Source organism: Halictus rubicundus, chromosome 1 (genome assembly GCF_050948215.1).
Source record: "Halictus rubicundus isolate RS-2024b chromosome 1, iyHalRubi1_principal, whole genome shotgun sequence".
Lineage (NCBI taxonomy): Eukaryota > Metazoa > Arthropoda > Insecta > Hymenoptera > Halictidae > Halictus > Halictus rubicundus.
Genome location: NC_135149.1, coordinates 18,528,043 through 18,541,568, shown reverse-complemented (window position 1 = coordinate 18,541,568; position 13,526 = coordinate 18,528,043). Strand labels below are relative to the sequence as shown.

Sequence of the window (13,526 nt, the reverse complement as noted above, 5' to 3'; positions counted from 1 at the left end):
ACCGTATCGCAACGAAGAAACTTATGGTTCGTTAACAGAATATGTTGATTCCAATGATGCTGGCGTTGGCGGGCAAGATTTATTTCGGAGAAAGTCGACAACCTAGTGTACCAAGCAGCCTAATTTAAAGGTGTCGACTCACGCTCGACACGAGGAGTTCTTTTGGAGAAAATTGACACGAGTCATGCTAGACGTAAGAGCGTAAAGGGTTAATATTCCCGAGGCCGAGTGTCGCTCGATCGAAAGTCGCGCGCGTATCCCGTGCTCCTCTGTTTTGATTTCGGACAGCGCGGCGCAGACAGCGAGAGTGGACTTGAAAATAACCAACGGCAGGAGAAGGCCCGTCTAATAATAGTGCGCCGGCGAGTATCTTTGTCGTGGGTTTCGTCGGAGCGTCCCCGCGGTCGGTTTCGCTGCGAAATTCGTCAGTCGATTTACGGTTCCGCGATACATTCTCCGCGAGCGCGGGGAACAACGGTATCGTCGCCGTTGTGGCGGATACCAACAACGCCATCGAACCAGAAGAGAGGATGCGGCGGGGAAGTTCGGCCAGGTGTCTGGCAGACATCATGAATTGAATCGACTGACACGAAGAAGACGGTGGTGGCAGCGGCGACGGCTAAACGTGAAACTAGAACCGTGGACAGGTGGACAGAGCAAGACCAGAGCAAGACATCTGAAACCGAAACGAGACAGAGAGAATAATTACGGGGGGTGGGTGTGGAGCGGTAGAGGGTGGAGACAGAAACGAAGGAAACCGAAGTGAAACTAGGTGCGAGCGAACCGGATGCCCGCACCGCGTGAATGCTACAAGATTCCTCGAAGGTTCCACGAGTTCGAGTTCACCTATAGCCGCGAGAGAGAGTAGCTGGAAGGAAGTTAAAAGCCGCGTTCGACCGAATCTAAATAAAGAACTATGCAGAGCCGCGGATGAGAGGTGGGGCGGAGCCGCGAAGGGGATATGCGGTGAGTAAGAATGGTACAGCGAGCCGCATGCAGCATCGAGGCGAACACATTCCCCAATGGCGTACGGATCAGCGACCGGGACGGAAGATCCGCGGACGTCGTCGCGCCGGAAGCGACCGTAAACCACGTATTGCGCCCGGTGGAAGACCGTGGCACCGCGAGGTTCTCCCTGTTCAAGTGGTTCAAGCGATCCAGCAACCGGGAGAACACCCTCGAAAAAAGGCGCAAAACGACCAACAAGTGCCGAGACAATGACAACGAACAGCAGCAAAGTGTCTCGTCGAGCGTGGAGAGCGTAGACACCTTCTACAGCACCACCACCGTGCGCAGCTTCGCCTTCCACACGGGCACATTGGGCAGGTGCGATGGGTTATCGCTAGACATCCTCGGTCAGGCTGCAGAAGTTGGCCCGTTCGCGGCTGGAGCATCCAAGGTTACCGTCGGCAACAAAGAGAACGACGTAGCGGACGTTGCCTGCACTCTACCAGCGAGCGCGCACTCTCACAGGAGAGACATCACTGCCAGGTACTCTCTGCAACCGTCTGCCACCTTCACTTCCTGTGGGAATCTCCCTTATCCTGAGAAAAAGCTGCTCGGCTCGTTGAGGAGATTGGATGACAGGAGGGCCAGTTCCAGTGCCAGTTCTACGAGAAGAAGGGTGCATGTGAAGGGCAAGAGACGAGCGCCGAACCCTCCAGCGATCAAGGTTGCAGAGTTGGATGCGCCTAGGAATAGTAACCGAAGGAAGAGACGAGCGCCGAAACCGCCAGAAAGGATTTCGGATGGTGATCTAGTCGGAGGAAAGAGAGAGCCCCTGGTTACTGATGGGGGAATGGACGTAGAGGCGCGAGGGGACGCCGAGGACGGGCAAGTGATCAGCAACGACACGCTGGTTCTTCAAGGAGGCGTGCTGTTGTCGAAGAAAGACGTCGGGCACAGCCCGAAAGAGAAGAAAGACGCAGGCACGCAAGAGACTGGCATTCCTCAGGACACCCCGACCGTTGTCCCTGCCTTCGGCACTCTGAACGCAGCCATGCCACGACCTTGGTACAAGCGCAGCGTTTTCGAGCATTCCCGGGATTCCGGTCCGTCCCGCAGAGGGGATGTTCTTCGGGGGCCGACGGCCTCCGCGATCGAAATAAAAGAGGACTCTGCGTCGTCGAGCATGGGATCCTCGGCGAGCTACTCCGTGGATGCTTCTTTGTCCAGACTGAGCTTCTTCCATCGAGGGCAGTCGGACGACAGAAAGAGAGACGCTAAACGGAAATCGGGTCTGTCGATCCTGACGAACATCAGTGAGCTGGACAAAGAAGCAGCTGCAATCGTGCAGGAGGAACAAGCCAGAGCCAGGGCGTCGATGCTGCTGAAGTCCTCGAGGTTTGCGGACGCGTTCGAAAAGAAGGATGTGAATGAAGAGATTGTTCAAGACATCGTGACGTCCGCTATGGAGAACTCGTCGCCTAGAAGAGGCACCAGAGCGCTCATTTCGAAGTTCAATGCCATCAGCAACATCACCAAGGTGACGGTGAATGCAAACTTCTTCGCGAAGGGTGCCAGAGATCAGGGAGCTAAGATCGAGAGGGAGGTGGTGAGGAACGCGAGACGCGTTGACGAAACGACGGATTGGAGGGAGCATCCCAGGTTCTCGGCGCAGGTACAGGGTAGCCAGTTCGAGAAGGATATCTCCAGATACTTCCCCCAGCAGCAGAAGGCCGGTAAGAGTAAACTTGAGGATGCAACCGCGAAGATCCCGGGCAGCAAAGGAAGCTCCTCGGCCAAGGAGCAGAACGACCGACTGGCCACGGAGACCTCCAACAGAATATCGTTCCTGCAAAGCCAACTCGCCGCAAATCGAATGAACGAACCGACGATTCCACAGAAGGATAGCACGGCGGCGGCCGTAACGGAGGGAAAAATTCGATCAAGGCAGGAAGTCGCCGGCGAAACGAAGGAGACAAAGCCAACGGTAGAAGACGCGGGTGGAGGGACGTTTGCCCGCGACCGCGGAAAAGTGAATCCGACGAGCATTTTCGAGGAACCTCGAAGGATGGACAGGCGTCAGTTCGATGGGGTGCAGAAAGAGTTCTCGGACATTTTCGACGAGATCGACAAGCAGCTGCGTATGAAGGAGTTGAAGTTCATGGACCGTCGACTGGCTCGCGAGAACGCGCCTGCTGTTAACCAGAGGGACAAAGATCACGTGGAAGAAGCTGGGATCTCTAGCAAGGTGTCCAAAGTGCTCGACATTCTGGTGGAGGCGGAGAAGGATGCCAAGACGAAGACAGCACTGCAAGAGAAGTCGATTCCGCTGGAGAACGACGCCGTTCGATCGGCAGATCTGAAGATGTCTCCGAAATCAGGGAAGACCAGGTCCCCGATACTGAACAATATAGAGGATCCGATTACGGTGGACCTGAAGGAGATGTTGAAGGAGATGAAACACTCGTTACCGAAGCGGCCGAAGCCGGCGAGAATGGTAGCGCGTAACGATAACGGACACGAGAGGATGAAAGAGAGAGAAACGCCTGCTGCACCCGACAAGACCACCTACTTTGTATCCGCGGTTACGAAGGTCGAGAACATCGCGCTGCAGAACGATTACGAGATGGAGAAACAAAAGGTCTCCTGCTCTGTGCAGACCAGCGGCAACGTGCGCCGGTTGAACCAGCCGTCTACATCCGCCGAGCAACGGTCTACGTCTACGGATCAGCCGTCTACCTCCGGCTGGAAGCAGGAGAACGTCGTTTATAAAACATCCGGGCGTAACCTGGGCGGTTCCGGTCTGACGAAGAACACCTTCCAGCTGATACGGCCGCGCGATTTCGCCGAGATCGAGGCCACCAAAACGACCAGGACAGCGGGCAACGAGAATACTTACGCGAACGTGATCGAGCAGTCGATTTACGCGAATGCTCAGGTCCCGGTGTCCCCGAGGCAGCGCACCAGCTCTCCGAGGATCAATGAACCGAGAAAGGCCGATAATGTTCACGGGACGGCAGTCGCGTCTCCGCTGGCTGGAAGAAAATTAAACGCGAACGAGGACAAGCTAACGGTTGGCGAGGAAGGTAACCCGAGATTGTGATTAGGGGATGGTGTGACTGTACCGTGGCTGAATCATCTGACTAAATTTATGTCTCGCGAGTCTCTCTCTCTCTCTCTCTCTCTTTTTGTCCCCCGTTTTTCCCTATTAACCATGCTCACGCTCGGTCGTTTGTTACAGAGGACAATTCAGCGGAGAAAAACATGAACACGTTGGCTATAAACCGATTACTCAGGAAGTTGGAGGCGGCGATCGCGTCCGGACACCATCAGCAGGCGGCTGGCCTGGCGAAGGAACTGGCCAGGCTCAAGATCCACTGTTCCGTGATTCGGCAACGATCCGCCCGTCTCAAAGATCAGTTGATTAAAGTCAATATGTACATTGAGGACAAGCTCGCTCACCAGGGACCCATACCCCTTCAGGTAAATAGCGGCAGCTACTCAAATCGAGGCGCCCGCTTGCCATCCATAAGACGATATTAGATGCTTTGCTAAGCCGAGATATGATAACAGTTGCCCAGCCGGATGACGGTTGCCGAGCTGAAGGCAAAGGTACACGCCGAATTCGAGATACCGACGAACGTGCAGCGATGGATCATCGGGAAGAACCTGGCCGATCGTGACGCTGCCACGCTTAACGAACTGCAGGCCGTTGATGGGTCCCCTGTATTTTTGTACCTCGTGGCGCCAGGTAAACATCCTCGCTCGTTAAATCCTCTGGGATTGTGCTGGCCGCAAATGGCTGCTCGCAAAATTATTTATTAAATCCAATAAGAGAAAATTAACATCGAAGAAACTCAACTCGAAGAAATAAGTTCGAACATATGTAAAAGCGAATTGATACATAAAGATTTTCATGGATTTGTCAGCTATTTTTCATGGTGTTGCAGAGCTGAAACCCGAGAAGTTGGCGCCCGTAGAGAAACCTGACGACGCAGAGAGGGTGACAAATGTAACAAACGAAGAAGAAACTTCGTCTACAGAAGTGCTGGAGGCTGTGGAAGAAGATAAAGAAGTAGTCGAAGAACCTCAGGTAGCAGTGTTGTTGCATAATCTCTTTTGTACGAAACATTTATTGTAATAGATTTATTGTGTGCAGGAGACAGAGGAAAGGAATACGCCAGAGGAGGTGAAGATGGAACGATACGAAGAATTGATCTCATTAGAGAACTGCGACGTTATACCGAACTCAGAGCCAATCGAATGTCCCGTATGCTTCGTTACATACGGTCCACGCGAGGGCGTGATATTGAGAGACTGCTTACACATGTTTTGCAGGTATTCAAGTATTAAAAAAATTTGTTTGAAAGGTAACAATTCATAGAATGGAGTTTAAGCCTCCTGTATTTTTGTCTAGGTCATGTATTGTCAATACGATTAGATACTGCGAAGAAGCAGAGGTGAAATGTCCTTACAGAGATTCGGAATACACTTGCGAGTCGACTCTTCAGGAACGTGAAATCAAAGCTGTGAGTTTACTATTAAAATCACTAGTTGATATCATTAACACCTCAACTAGGAGTTAATAGTTCACAATGTGGACACAACAGGAATTAAAATGGCCCATTTCGCATTCCTTAGTTTACGATTATTAAATGTATAGGGTCTATGTCTTCAACAGTATGTCTTAAAAGAATTTTTTAAATCCTACGGTAACTCTATTGTTGATACACTGTGGGTTTTTATGCATTTGTGATAAAAGCAGCTAGATGAAGTATAGAACAGTACAAATATTAGAAGAATTTCAAGATGTATATGCTAAGGGATGTAAATATAGACTTGACCCCAGTCTCTTCCAATTAGTGGAGGAAATTGGCGATGACTAAGCAAAGAGTGGGAACAGCACCTGATTCACGATTCATACGTCTGTTTAGCTTGTTGAACAAGAGGTTTACCAACAACATCTGGCGAAGTCGATTGCCCAAGCGGAGAACAATGCTGGGAACAACGCGTTCCACTGTAAAACGCCGGATTGTCCTGGTTGGTGCATCTACGACGACGACGTGAATAACTTCCTTTGTCCTGTGTGTGGCGCAAACAATTGTCTCACCTGTCAGGTCAGAAAGGAGAACGCGAAGACCCGTTTCGTTCGCGATACAGCGATTCTTATCTGCGCTGTCAGATGAAAATCGTTCATTAATTCTCACCTCGTAGGTAATACACGCTGGTAAGAATTGCAAGCAATACCAACTGGAGCTAAGACTATCCAAAGAAACCGATCAGGAATCAAGAAGAACCGCCGCGATGCTCGAGGAAATGGTGGACAGGGGCGAAGCGCTCGCTTGTCCGACATGTGCGGTTGTGTTAATGAAAAAATGGGGATGCGACTGGCTACGATGCTCGATGTGCAAAACTGAGATATGCTGGGTAACGAGAGGTCCTCGTTGGGGACCAGGAGTAAGTTCAATCCTCGTCAATTTCCTTGGCGTAACGACTAGACTACGGATCTGTATGCAAAATAAAAGCTGAATCAATTGCAAGATACAGGAGCTGCATAGACATTAATTTCTTTCTTTTCTTCATCATTTTAATAGAACGAAAATAATACAATAGTATTTTTAAATGGTTCGAATATTTTCACTCTCTTGTATTTGGTCCAACCATTTTTATTCTACATGCATAAAATTCGCAGTCTAATTATCGCATTACCTATCAGCAACTATTCTATTGATTTTTAAAAATCCATGATTCATGACTAATAGCAGTAGCAATTTAAATCCAGTAGAACCAACAAATCATCTTCAGTAACATGAAGTAATAATTTCTTTGAGATTATTAACTAAAAGAAAATTTTTAAGCTTCTTTTTACATAGCACAATGAATAATCCTATTAAAAGCTTCCTGGTTGATAGTGTTTCACAAATGACACAAAATCAGAGCTAGTAACAACAACCAAAAAGAACTACCCCAAAAAGTGCAAGAAAACATTTTCTTCGTACCTCTTTATTATTCTCCTCTGTAAAAAAAAACAGTCAAATTATGAATTTGTGTATAAAATCGTTAATTTTTTTTTGCGGAGGGTTTCTAATAGAAAATGGCATGAGTGACTCGAATCCACTAATTTGCAAGGTCCCTCAAAACGTAGAAAGTGCACTGGCATGTAGTTGATTGTCTCATTTCTTTATCGATCGCTTTTCTCGCATTCGCAGGGTAAAGGGGACACATCCGGAGGCTGCAGATGCGGGGAAAATGGAGTCAAGTGTCATCCTCGTTGCAATTACTGTCACTGAGGGGCACCATCAAAAGATACGGTTACCGCGACGACGCACAATAACAATGTACGCGATCCGAAGAAACGTCGACGACAATTTTTGTATACTCCCCTAACGAAGTGCTCGCGTATTCGAATGAAATCATCGATCAAAGCGTCGGCGGAAGCCTCTGACAGTTGTTTAATGATGAGTTCGATAACCGATAAAAAAAATTGATACCGATAAGTTACACGTATGCGTTACACGCCGCTTTGCTCAACCTTATCGCGGAACCGTCCTCCCTGGAATCGATGAAGTAATTCGAAAAAGTTACAAAATTCAATAAAAAATGAAACAATGCGGATACCTCGAATTTCTAACAAATTGAATTACTCGACCGTTTCTAGCTTAAGGACTCGGGTAAATAAATTGTACTTTACTTAAAGCTTCGTGTGAATGACAAATGTATAATAAATTATTGATACAGATAGTTCTGCAATTATACAGGCACCGATTTTTCGTCCTCGTTCGTAGCAGACCCGTTTGTACCGATCTGTTTCAGTCGTGACACCAGTGTCGTCTGATGATAAGTGAGCTGCCGATTTAGGTGAACGCCTCCCGCGCTCTGTAATACTTGCACCAGACCCAACTGTGCGGTTGTTATGTCCATTTGCCCGTACTTCAGGAAGTCGCCATAATTCAGAACCTCGCCCTCCAATATTCCTCCTGAAATAAACAATCAGTTTCCAACTTATTCATTCAACCATCAGGTCTCGCAAAATAATATATCGGGTTCTTCCTTTGCTATTTTTCACTTTCTGAATGTGTACAATCTTGAATAAATTTTAAATGATAGCGTAGACTAGAGAACTAAGGGTGATGGATTTTCACACAGTTGCAACTTGATCCCTCAAGTAGTTAATCGAATGTTGTACGTATTGTTCGTATTATCTTACAGTTTATACAATTCTCCATGAATTACCTGATCTTTTTTAAATTTTCGAGTGTATAATTTTTGCGGAAATCCTATACAATGTCAACCAAATAAACAAAGGTGATTTTTATAGCGTATTATGCCTTATCCATTTTTCCGAGCCACTTACCGACTGTGTAGATTTGCGGGCACTTTTTCAGTATTTTCTCCAAACCAGCCACATTTATTTCAGGGCAGAATATGTACGCAGATTGTTTACAGATCAGTGGATCCATCTTTTGTTCGTAACTCGAGCCCTCCAGCGCCGCGCGAATGAGTTTAGGCGTGTAACATTTGTAATACATGTTCGCTCTCCTCATAGAAACCTGTACATCGAACAGATCGAGCATGCTTATGCTGTTCACGTGCAGGCAGGCGACCATTCTCGATGTGTCGAACCAATTCCGGGCCTCCCTGGCTAGGATTTTCTCGTACGGTCCAAGCGCGTATGTCTTTGGAGCGATCGCTTTAGCGCACAACTTCTCAATGGTCTGATTTCGTTTTGGATTTTCATAAAATGGCGTGAGAAGCTGATTCACGATCGCCTTCTTATAAAATATTTTCGGTTTCTTCAGATTGATTTTGCCTCTGAAACGTTTCTGCTGGTACAGCAGCTGATTTGGTGTTAACTGAAATGCTGGAACAGCGAAGACTGATTAGATTTATCGCCTCGCAACGTTCACGCCTCGTTCGCCTAACAAAGATACCTACTGTGATATATTTTCGGGCTGGTTTCCACACTGTTTGCATCCAATGTCGCATATTTTAATCGCAGGATCGAATTACGAACGTCGGACGAAGCTGATCAAGGGCGACATAAATACCTTGTTTAAAAAATCGAGCGAAATATCCCCCATTTCCGGATTCATTCAACACACTGGAGTTCATTGAGTGCACGTTCTCGATTTATTTTCGAAATAGATACATGATCGGTACGAATTGAGGACGAGTACAAAAATTGTATATGTATAGTATATACAGAATCGATTACTTTTGCTTTCTTCAACGATATAAGGCACTTTGGAACAAATCATACATGTATACGCGTGTATATACTATATGTACGCAGCGTGCGATGTGTATTAAAACATGTTTTTGCGTGTGTTTGTGTTCATGTATCAGTGTGTCTGGTTCGTGTATGATACGTGTTTCTAGATGTACAAGTACGTTTTTTTATGTATAACCGTCAGTGTTCCGCGTCTACGTTATAAGTACCCTTCTCTCTCTCTCACACTCTCTCTCTCTCTCTCTCTCTCTCTCTCTCTCTCTCTCTCTCTCTCTCTCTTTCTCTCCCTCTCCCTTTCTCTTTCTCACCGTTTCCTTAATTATTATGCGATATAATTGATTGTTCCGCTGCAATAGTTACTGGATTCGTGCCGAGCGTCTATACTGTCACCGAAATTGAGCGATTTCCTATTCTTCCCTAACCGGAGCATCGACCGGATGCCGCCTTTTTTTCTAGAGCGCTTGTATCGATCATCTAAAGCTGAATTGAGTGAAGCCTGTTTCACGTCCCCCCGACTATTAGGGAAACCCTCGCGATCGTCCTTATAGTTATTGCTACTGGTGATCTCGCCTTGAACGTCGTCCACCAACCAATGTTTCCTCGGTGAAGTGAACTTATTGTTGCACCCGGGGATGGTGTAAACGTACTCGGACTGGGCCGGGTCCACGGATTTTTCGTATCGTTTCAGATTGCTGTCGCTGGTGCTTCCTTCGCTGATACCTTTGCTTTTGCTTCTCTCGAAGCTGTCCTTGCCAGAACGCCTCGCCTGATCCTCGGTCTCGGCCGATTGGTTCGCTGGCTTGTGACTCGCCTGATCCGGATTCTTATTCTCGCGGCCCTCGCGCAATTTCTTATTTCTTTTGTAAGTATCCGTGTTTTTGGCGTCTAGAGCAGCGTGCCGTTTCTCGGACATGCTCTGCCTGCCGAGGGCGTCCCTGGAGAACTTGTTTGAGGACGAGCTGCACTCCTCCAACGACAACTGACTATCGTAAGTAGGGTCCCCGGAGTATTGGCTGTCCTTATCGTCGGCGTTCCTCTTCGGATCATTGCACTGGGCGTCGTTGGAGTCCTCCAACAATACTGGTTCCGCGCGGTCATCTCGCCCTCCCACAGTGATCTTCTTCACGTTGCTGATTGGTTCTATCCACGTCTTATTCGTCGCGATGCAGTAGCTCTCGTTCCTCAGACTGTTCTTATTATACTGTTCTGTTAGTCTGTCTATGACTGGGTTCCACGGGGACGCGGTCACGCAGGACAACAGCCCCCCATTGTCCAAAATGTCCGACTGCGAGTTCAGATTGTTCTTCTCCTTCACCCTACCCTCGTTCGCCTTCGTGTTGTCCGATATGTATACACTGTTCGCGGATTCTAATTTACAATGGTAAGACAGGTTTTCCGGAAGATTTTTCTCATTCGCGTCGTAGGAAGATATCCTCCTCGCTATGGTTAGAGTAATTACACCCGTTACGGAACTATTCGTATTGAGCATCGCCCTTCGAAGGGTCTCCATCGCGTCAGAATTCGATAAGCCCAACAAGGACACACCATTCACGTTGAGCAACTGGTCGTTCGTCCTTAATCGACCGTCTCGGGAGGCTGCACCCCCATGGAGCACGCTTTTTATGAAGATTCCTAGATCCATGTTGGTGTTCTCGTCCGTGTTGGTTGTTTTCCCTTTCACGCTCACGCCCAGGCCGGCTTTCTCCGAATCGTGCACTGGGATGTCCAAGGTCAGAATCATGCGATTCTTGCGGGGCGATAATACGATGTCTTCCGAGGATTTCGCGGGCTTGAACGTGCACTTGTCGTAGCTGCGGCTGCTGACTTTGAGGTCATGCACCTCCGTGTTCTTTTTTATTGGCGATATGTTCAAAGTGTTCCAATATTTCGAATTGTCCGTGGTGGTCTCGGACGTTTGGCTAGTGGATGTCGTGGTCGAATGAGTTTCGGGAGCGTTGGAGGAAATTTCTTCCTGCCGAGAGACCACCATTCTCACCTTACCACCTGGCGAAATGCTTCTAAGGACCGAAACCACTTCCGCCTGGCTTTTCCCTGTCATTTCCTTTTTGTTTACTTCCAGCAGCCTGTCGCCGGGCCTCAACCTACCGTCTTCAACCGCAGCACCTTTTGGTAGGATATTTTTAATGTATATAGGACAATGGCCCCCTGCAGGATTATCGCGCGTCGTCACGCTGAACCCCAGACCGTTGCTGCCTTTCGTTAATTCGATCTCGATCATACGCCCGATCTTTCGCGTATTCGCTGTCTGCAACAGATTGTAGTTGCTGCACTGAATTTTTTTGACGTTCTCGTCCGTTTCCGTTTTCTCTGAGCCTCCGCTCGTATTGCCATGACCCTTGTGCAACGATTTCTCGTGGTTGCGTGGCTGTTTGTGCTTCACCACCGATATTTTAAGGCAGGGCTCAGTCATGCAAGTCCGGAAAATTTCTTGCACTTTGGAGAACGGTATGTGCAATAAATTGTGGCCATTTATTTTTATGATTTTGTCGTGCAAATCGATCTGTCCGTCTCTAGCAATTCTGCCATTCGGCTCGATACCTTCCACCCGGAGCCCCTGATCGTTGCCCAGAAGGTCGTAACATGGCACCACGTGAAGTCCCAGCGGACCTGCCTCATTTTTTATCACAATCTCTCGGGTCTCGTTTTGATCAGCAAGATCTATGTTGGCATTCGCATAGTCGAACAACGCTTTGGCATCTTGTCCCAGTGGTTCTCTGCGCCGAGACTCTCTGGGGAGGGATTGAGCAGAATACGTAGCTAAACAAGGTTCTCTAGTCGACAGTGCATGCATCGACAATCTTTTAGTGCTCTCTCTTTTAATACTACTGCTAGGTATAGAGGAATGTGTGTCTATTGCATAAGCTAATTCTTTGCCATCCGGGTGGAAGAAATCTGGGCTGTTGGTTCCGACAGAACTTGCCCCATCACCGCCAGCATGCGTTGTGTCTGTACTCACGAAGTGAGCAACGATTTGCTCTCTATCATCGGCTACATCACATAACCTATCGTCTGGATCCAGCAGGCCACCTCCTGTTAAGGAGGACAGGCTGTTGATTGTTAATCCATTATCACTTTTCCCTGTGGCCTTTTTATACCTCAGGATAGCCTCGTGCATCAAGTCTTTGACCAGTAGGGTTCCATCCCCGCAAGGAACCACCACTCTAACGTTGTCGAAGCACACAGTTACCTTCATGCTCGCTCCAATTTCATATTATCGCGTCACCCGTTTACCTACTCGTATTGATTAATAACAGGTTACGGAAATGTTTTCGATGTAGCTAGGGGCAACTTACTGCAAAATAGAACGCAGATACTGCAGAGCGTACGAGCACAGGAATTTTTTTCGTATAATACGATTATCTTCTATTATCAGTCCCGTTCTTCCATATTCCGATAATGAATCACCGACATGGTGCACTGGACACTGTAATCTCGTTAGCGTCGACTATCCTCGCTTAGAAACTAAGCGCGCCAGAGAAAATCAAGTGAACATAATCGAACCAATATACTTTGTCACAACTGACAAGACGGACGCGTACGCCCAACTTTATCACAACATCAAATATGCGGAACAGACGCACTCGCCATTACCACATTTGGTTCCACTGTTCCTTACGTCAGGACAGCGGGAACAAGGAACACAAACAGGCTGACCAATAGAATACTGTTCTCCGTCTCTCCTTTGAATTAAATTTTAATATTTAATATATTACGTAAACGATGCTTACCTTTCTGTACTAACTGTGCCATCGTTTATCAACACTACTTTTTGGCGATAAGCAACAATTAATTCACACTGTGTAATTTGAATTCGTACATCGTACTTTTCGTTCGTACACTAACCTCACTAAAATGGTTCGTTCCTGTTGGTCAGTCCAAGGGAAAACTATGAACATGGCGATACAAACAGTGTGGCCAACAGAACGGCTTGATGCACCGATCTCGTCTTACGAATGCAATTTGACTATAATAAATGATTAATTGTATAAAGAACACTTACCTTTTTGTACTAACTGTGCCATTTTTTGGCCACGCTATCATTCGGCAACGGGCAACAATTAATTCACGCCGAATTTTAACCAACTTTCACTCCTCACTCGCAGTACTTATTTACACACTAACCTCGCTAAAATGGTTCATTTCCGTTGATCCTTGTTTGGCCTTAGAACTTAAAGGCAGATTTATAATCGCTCCACCGATTTAATAACGAAACTTAAAGCCATTGGTTTAAAATAAATATGCGATATATACGCATAATTCTGATCTGCCTTTTTTATTAATTAAACTCGCGTTTTTAGGTAGAACCGTGTGCGATAACGTCCACTGCACA

General features: G+C 47.4%; 2 protein-coding genes across 5 annotated transcripts; one reads left to right on the top strand and one right to left on the bottom strand.

The window, feature by feature from the left end:
• The first annotated feature begins 347 nt into the window (after positions 1-347).
• LOC143356322 (uncharacterized) lies at positions 348-7,698 on the top strand. Its single transcript, XM_076791921.1, has 9 exons — positions 348-4,031; positions 4,187-4,428; positions 4,519-4,696; positions 4,896-5,038; positions 5,105-5,283; positions 5,363-5,474; positions 5,880-6,062; positions 6,160-6,402; positions 7,155-7,698. The coding sequence occupies exons 1-9, from the start codon at positions 977-979 to the stop codon at positions 7,233-7,235; spliced, it is 4,416 nt and encodes a 1,471-aa protein (XP_076648036.1). The 5' UTR covers positions 348-976; the 3' UTR covers positions 7,236-7,698.
• A 1,051-nt stretch (positions 7,699-8,749) lies between these two features.
• LOC143356330 (partitioning defective 3 homolog) lies at positions 8,750-13,354 on the bottom strand. Of its 4 annotated transcripts, none has more exons than XM_076791956.1 (4): positions 13,197-13,354; positions 12,292-13,082; positions 8,881-12,226; positions 8,750-8,806 (listed from the first exon to the last, which is right to left on the bottom strand). In XM_076791956.1, the coding sequence occupies exon 3, from the start codon at positions 11,985-11,987 to the stop codon at positions 9,498-9,500; it is 2,490 nt and encodes an 829-aa protein (XP_076648071.1). In that variant the 5' UTR covers positions 11,988-12,226; positions 12,292-13,082; positions 13,197-13,354; the 3' UTR covers positions 8,750-8,806; positions 8,881-9,497. The 4 variants fall into 4 exon arrangements, with proteins under 4 accessions (XP_076648071.1, XP_076648063.1, XP_076648050.1 ...); XM_076791948.1 differs by having other exon boundaries at positions 8,881-12,430; positions 12,490-13,082; XM_076791935.1 differs by having other exon boundaries at positions 8,881-13,082.
• Positions 13,355-13,526: the final 172 nt, after the last annotated feature.

Bases quoted from the DNA above. Each gene is read 5' to 3' on its own strand.
- LOC143356322 (XM_076791921.1), top strand. From the start codon at position 977: ATGGTACAGCGAGCCGCATGCAGCATCGAGGCGAACACATTCCCCAAT. The intron at 4,697-4,895 runs GTAAACATCCTC...ATGGTGTTGCAG, and splicing joins TTTGTACCTCGTGGCGCCAG to AGCTGAAACCCGAGAAGTTG. The intron at 6,063-6,159 runs GTCAGAAAGGAG...CTCACCTCGTAG, and splicing joins ACAATTGTCTCACCTGTCAG to GTAATACACGCTGGTAAGAA.
- LOC143356330 (XM_076791935.1), bottom strand. From the start codon at position 12,389: ATGAAGGTAACTGTGTGCTTCGACAACGTTAGAGTGGTGGTTCCTTGC.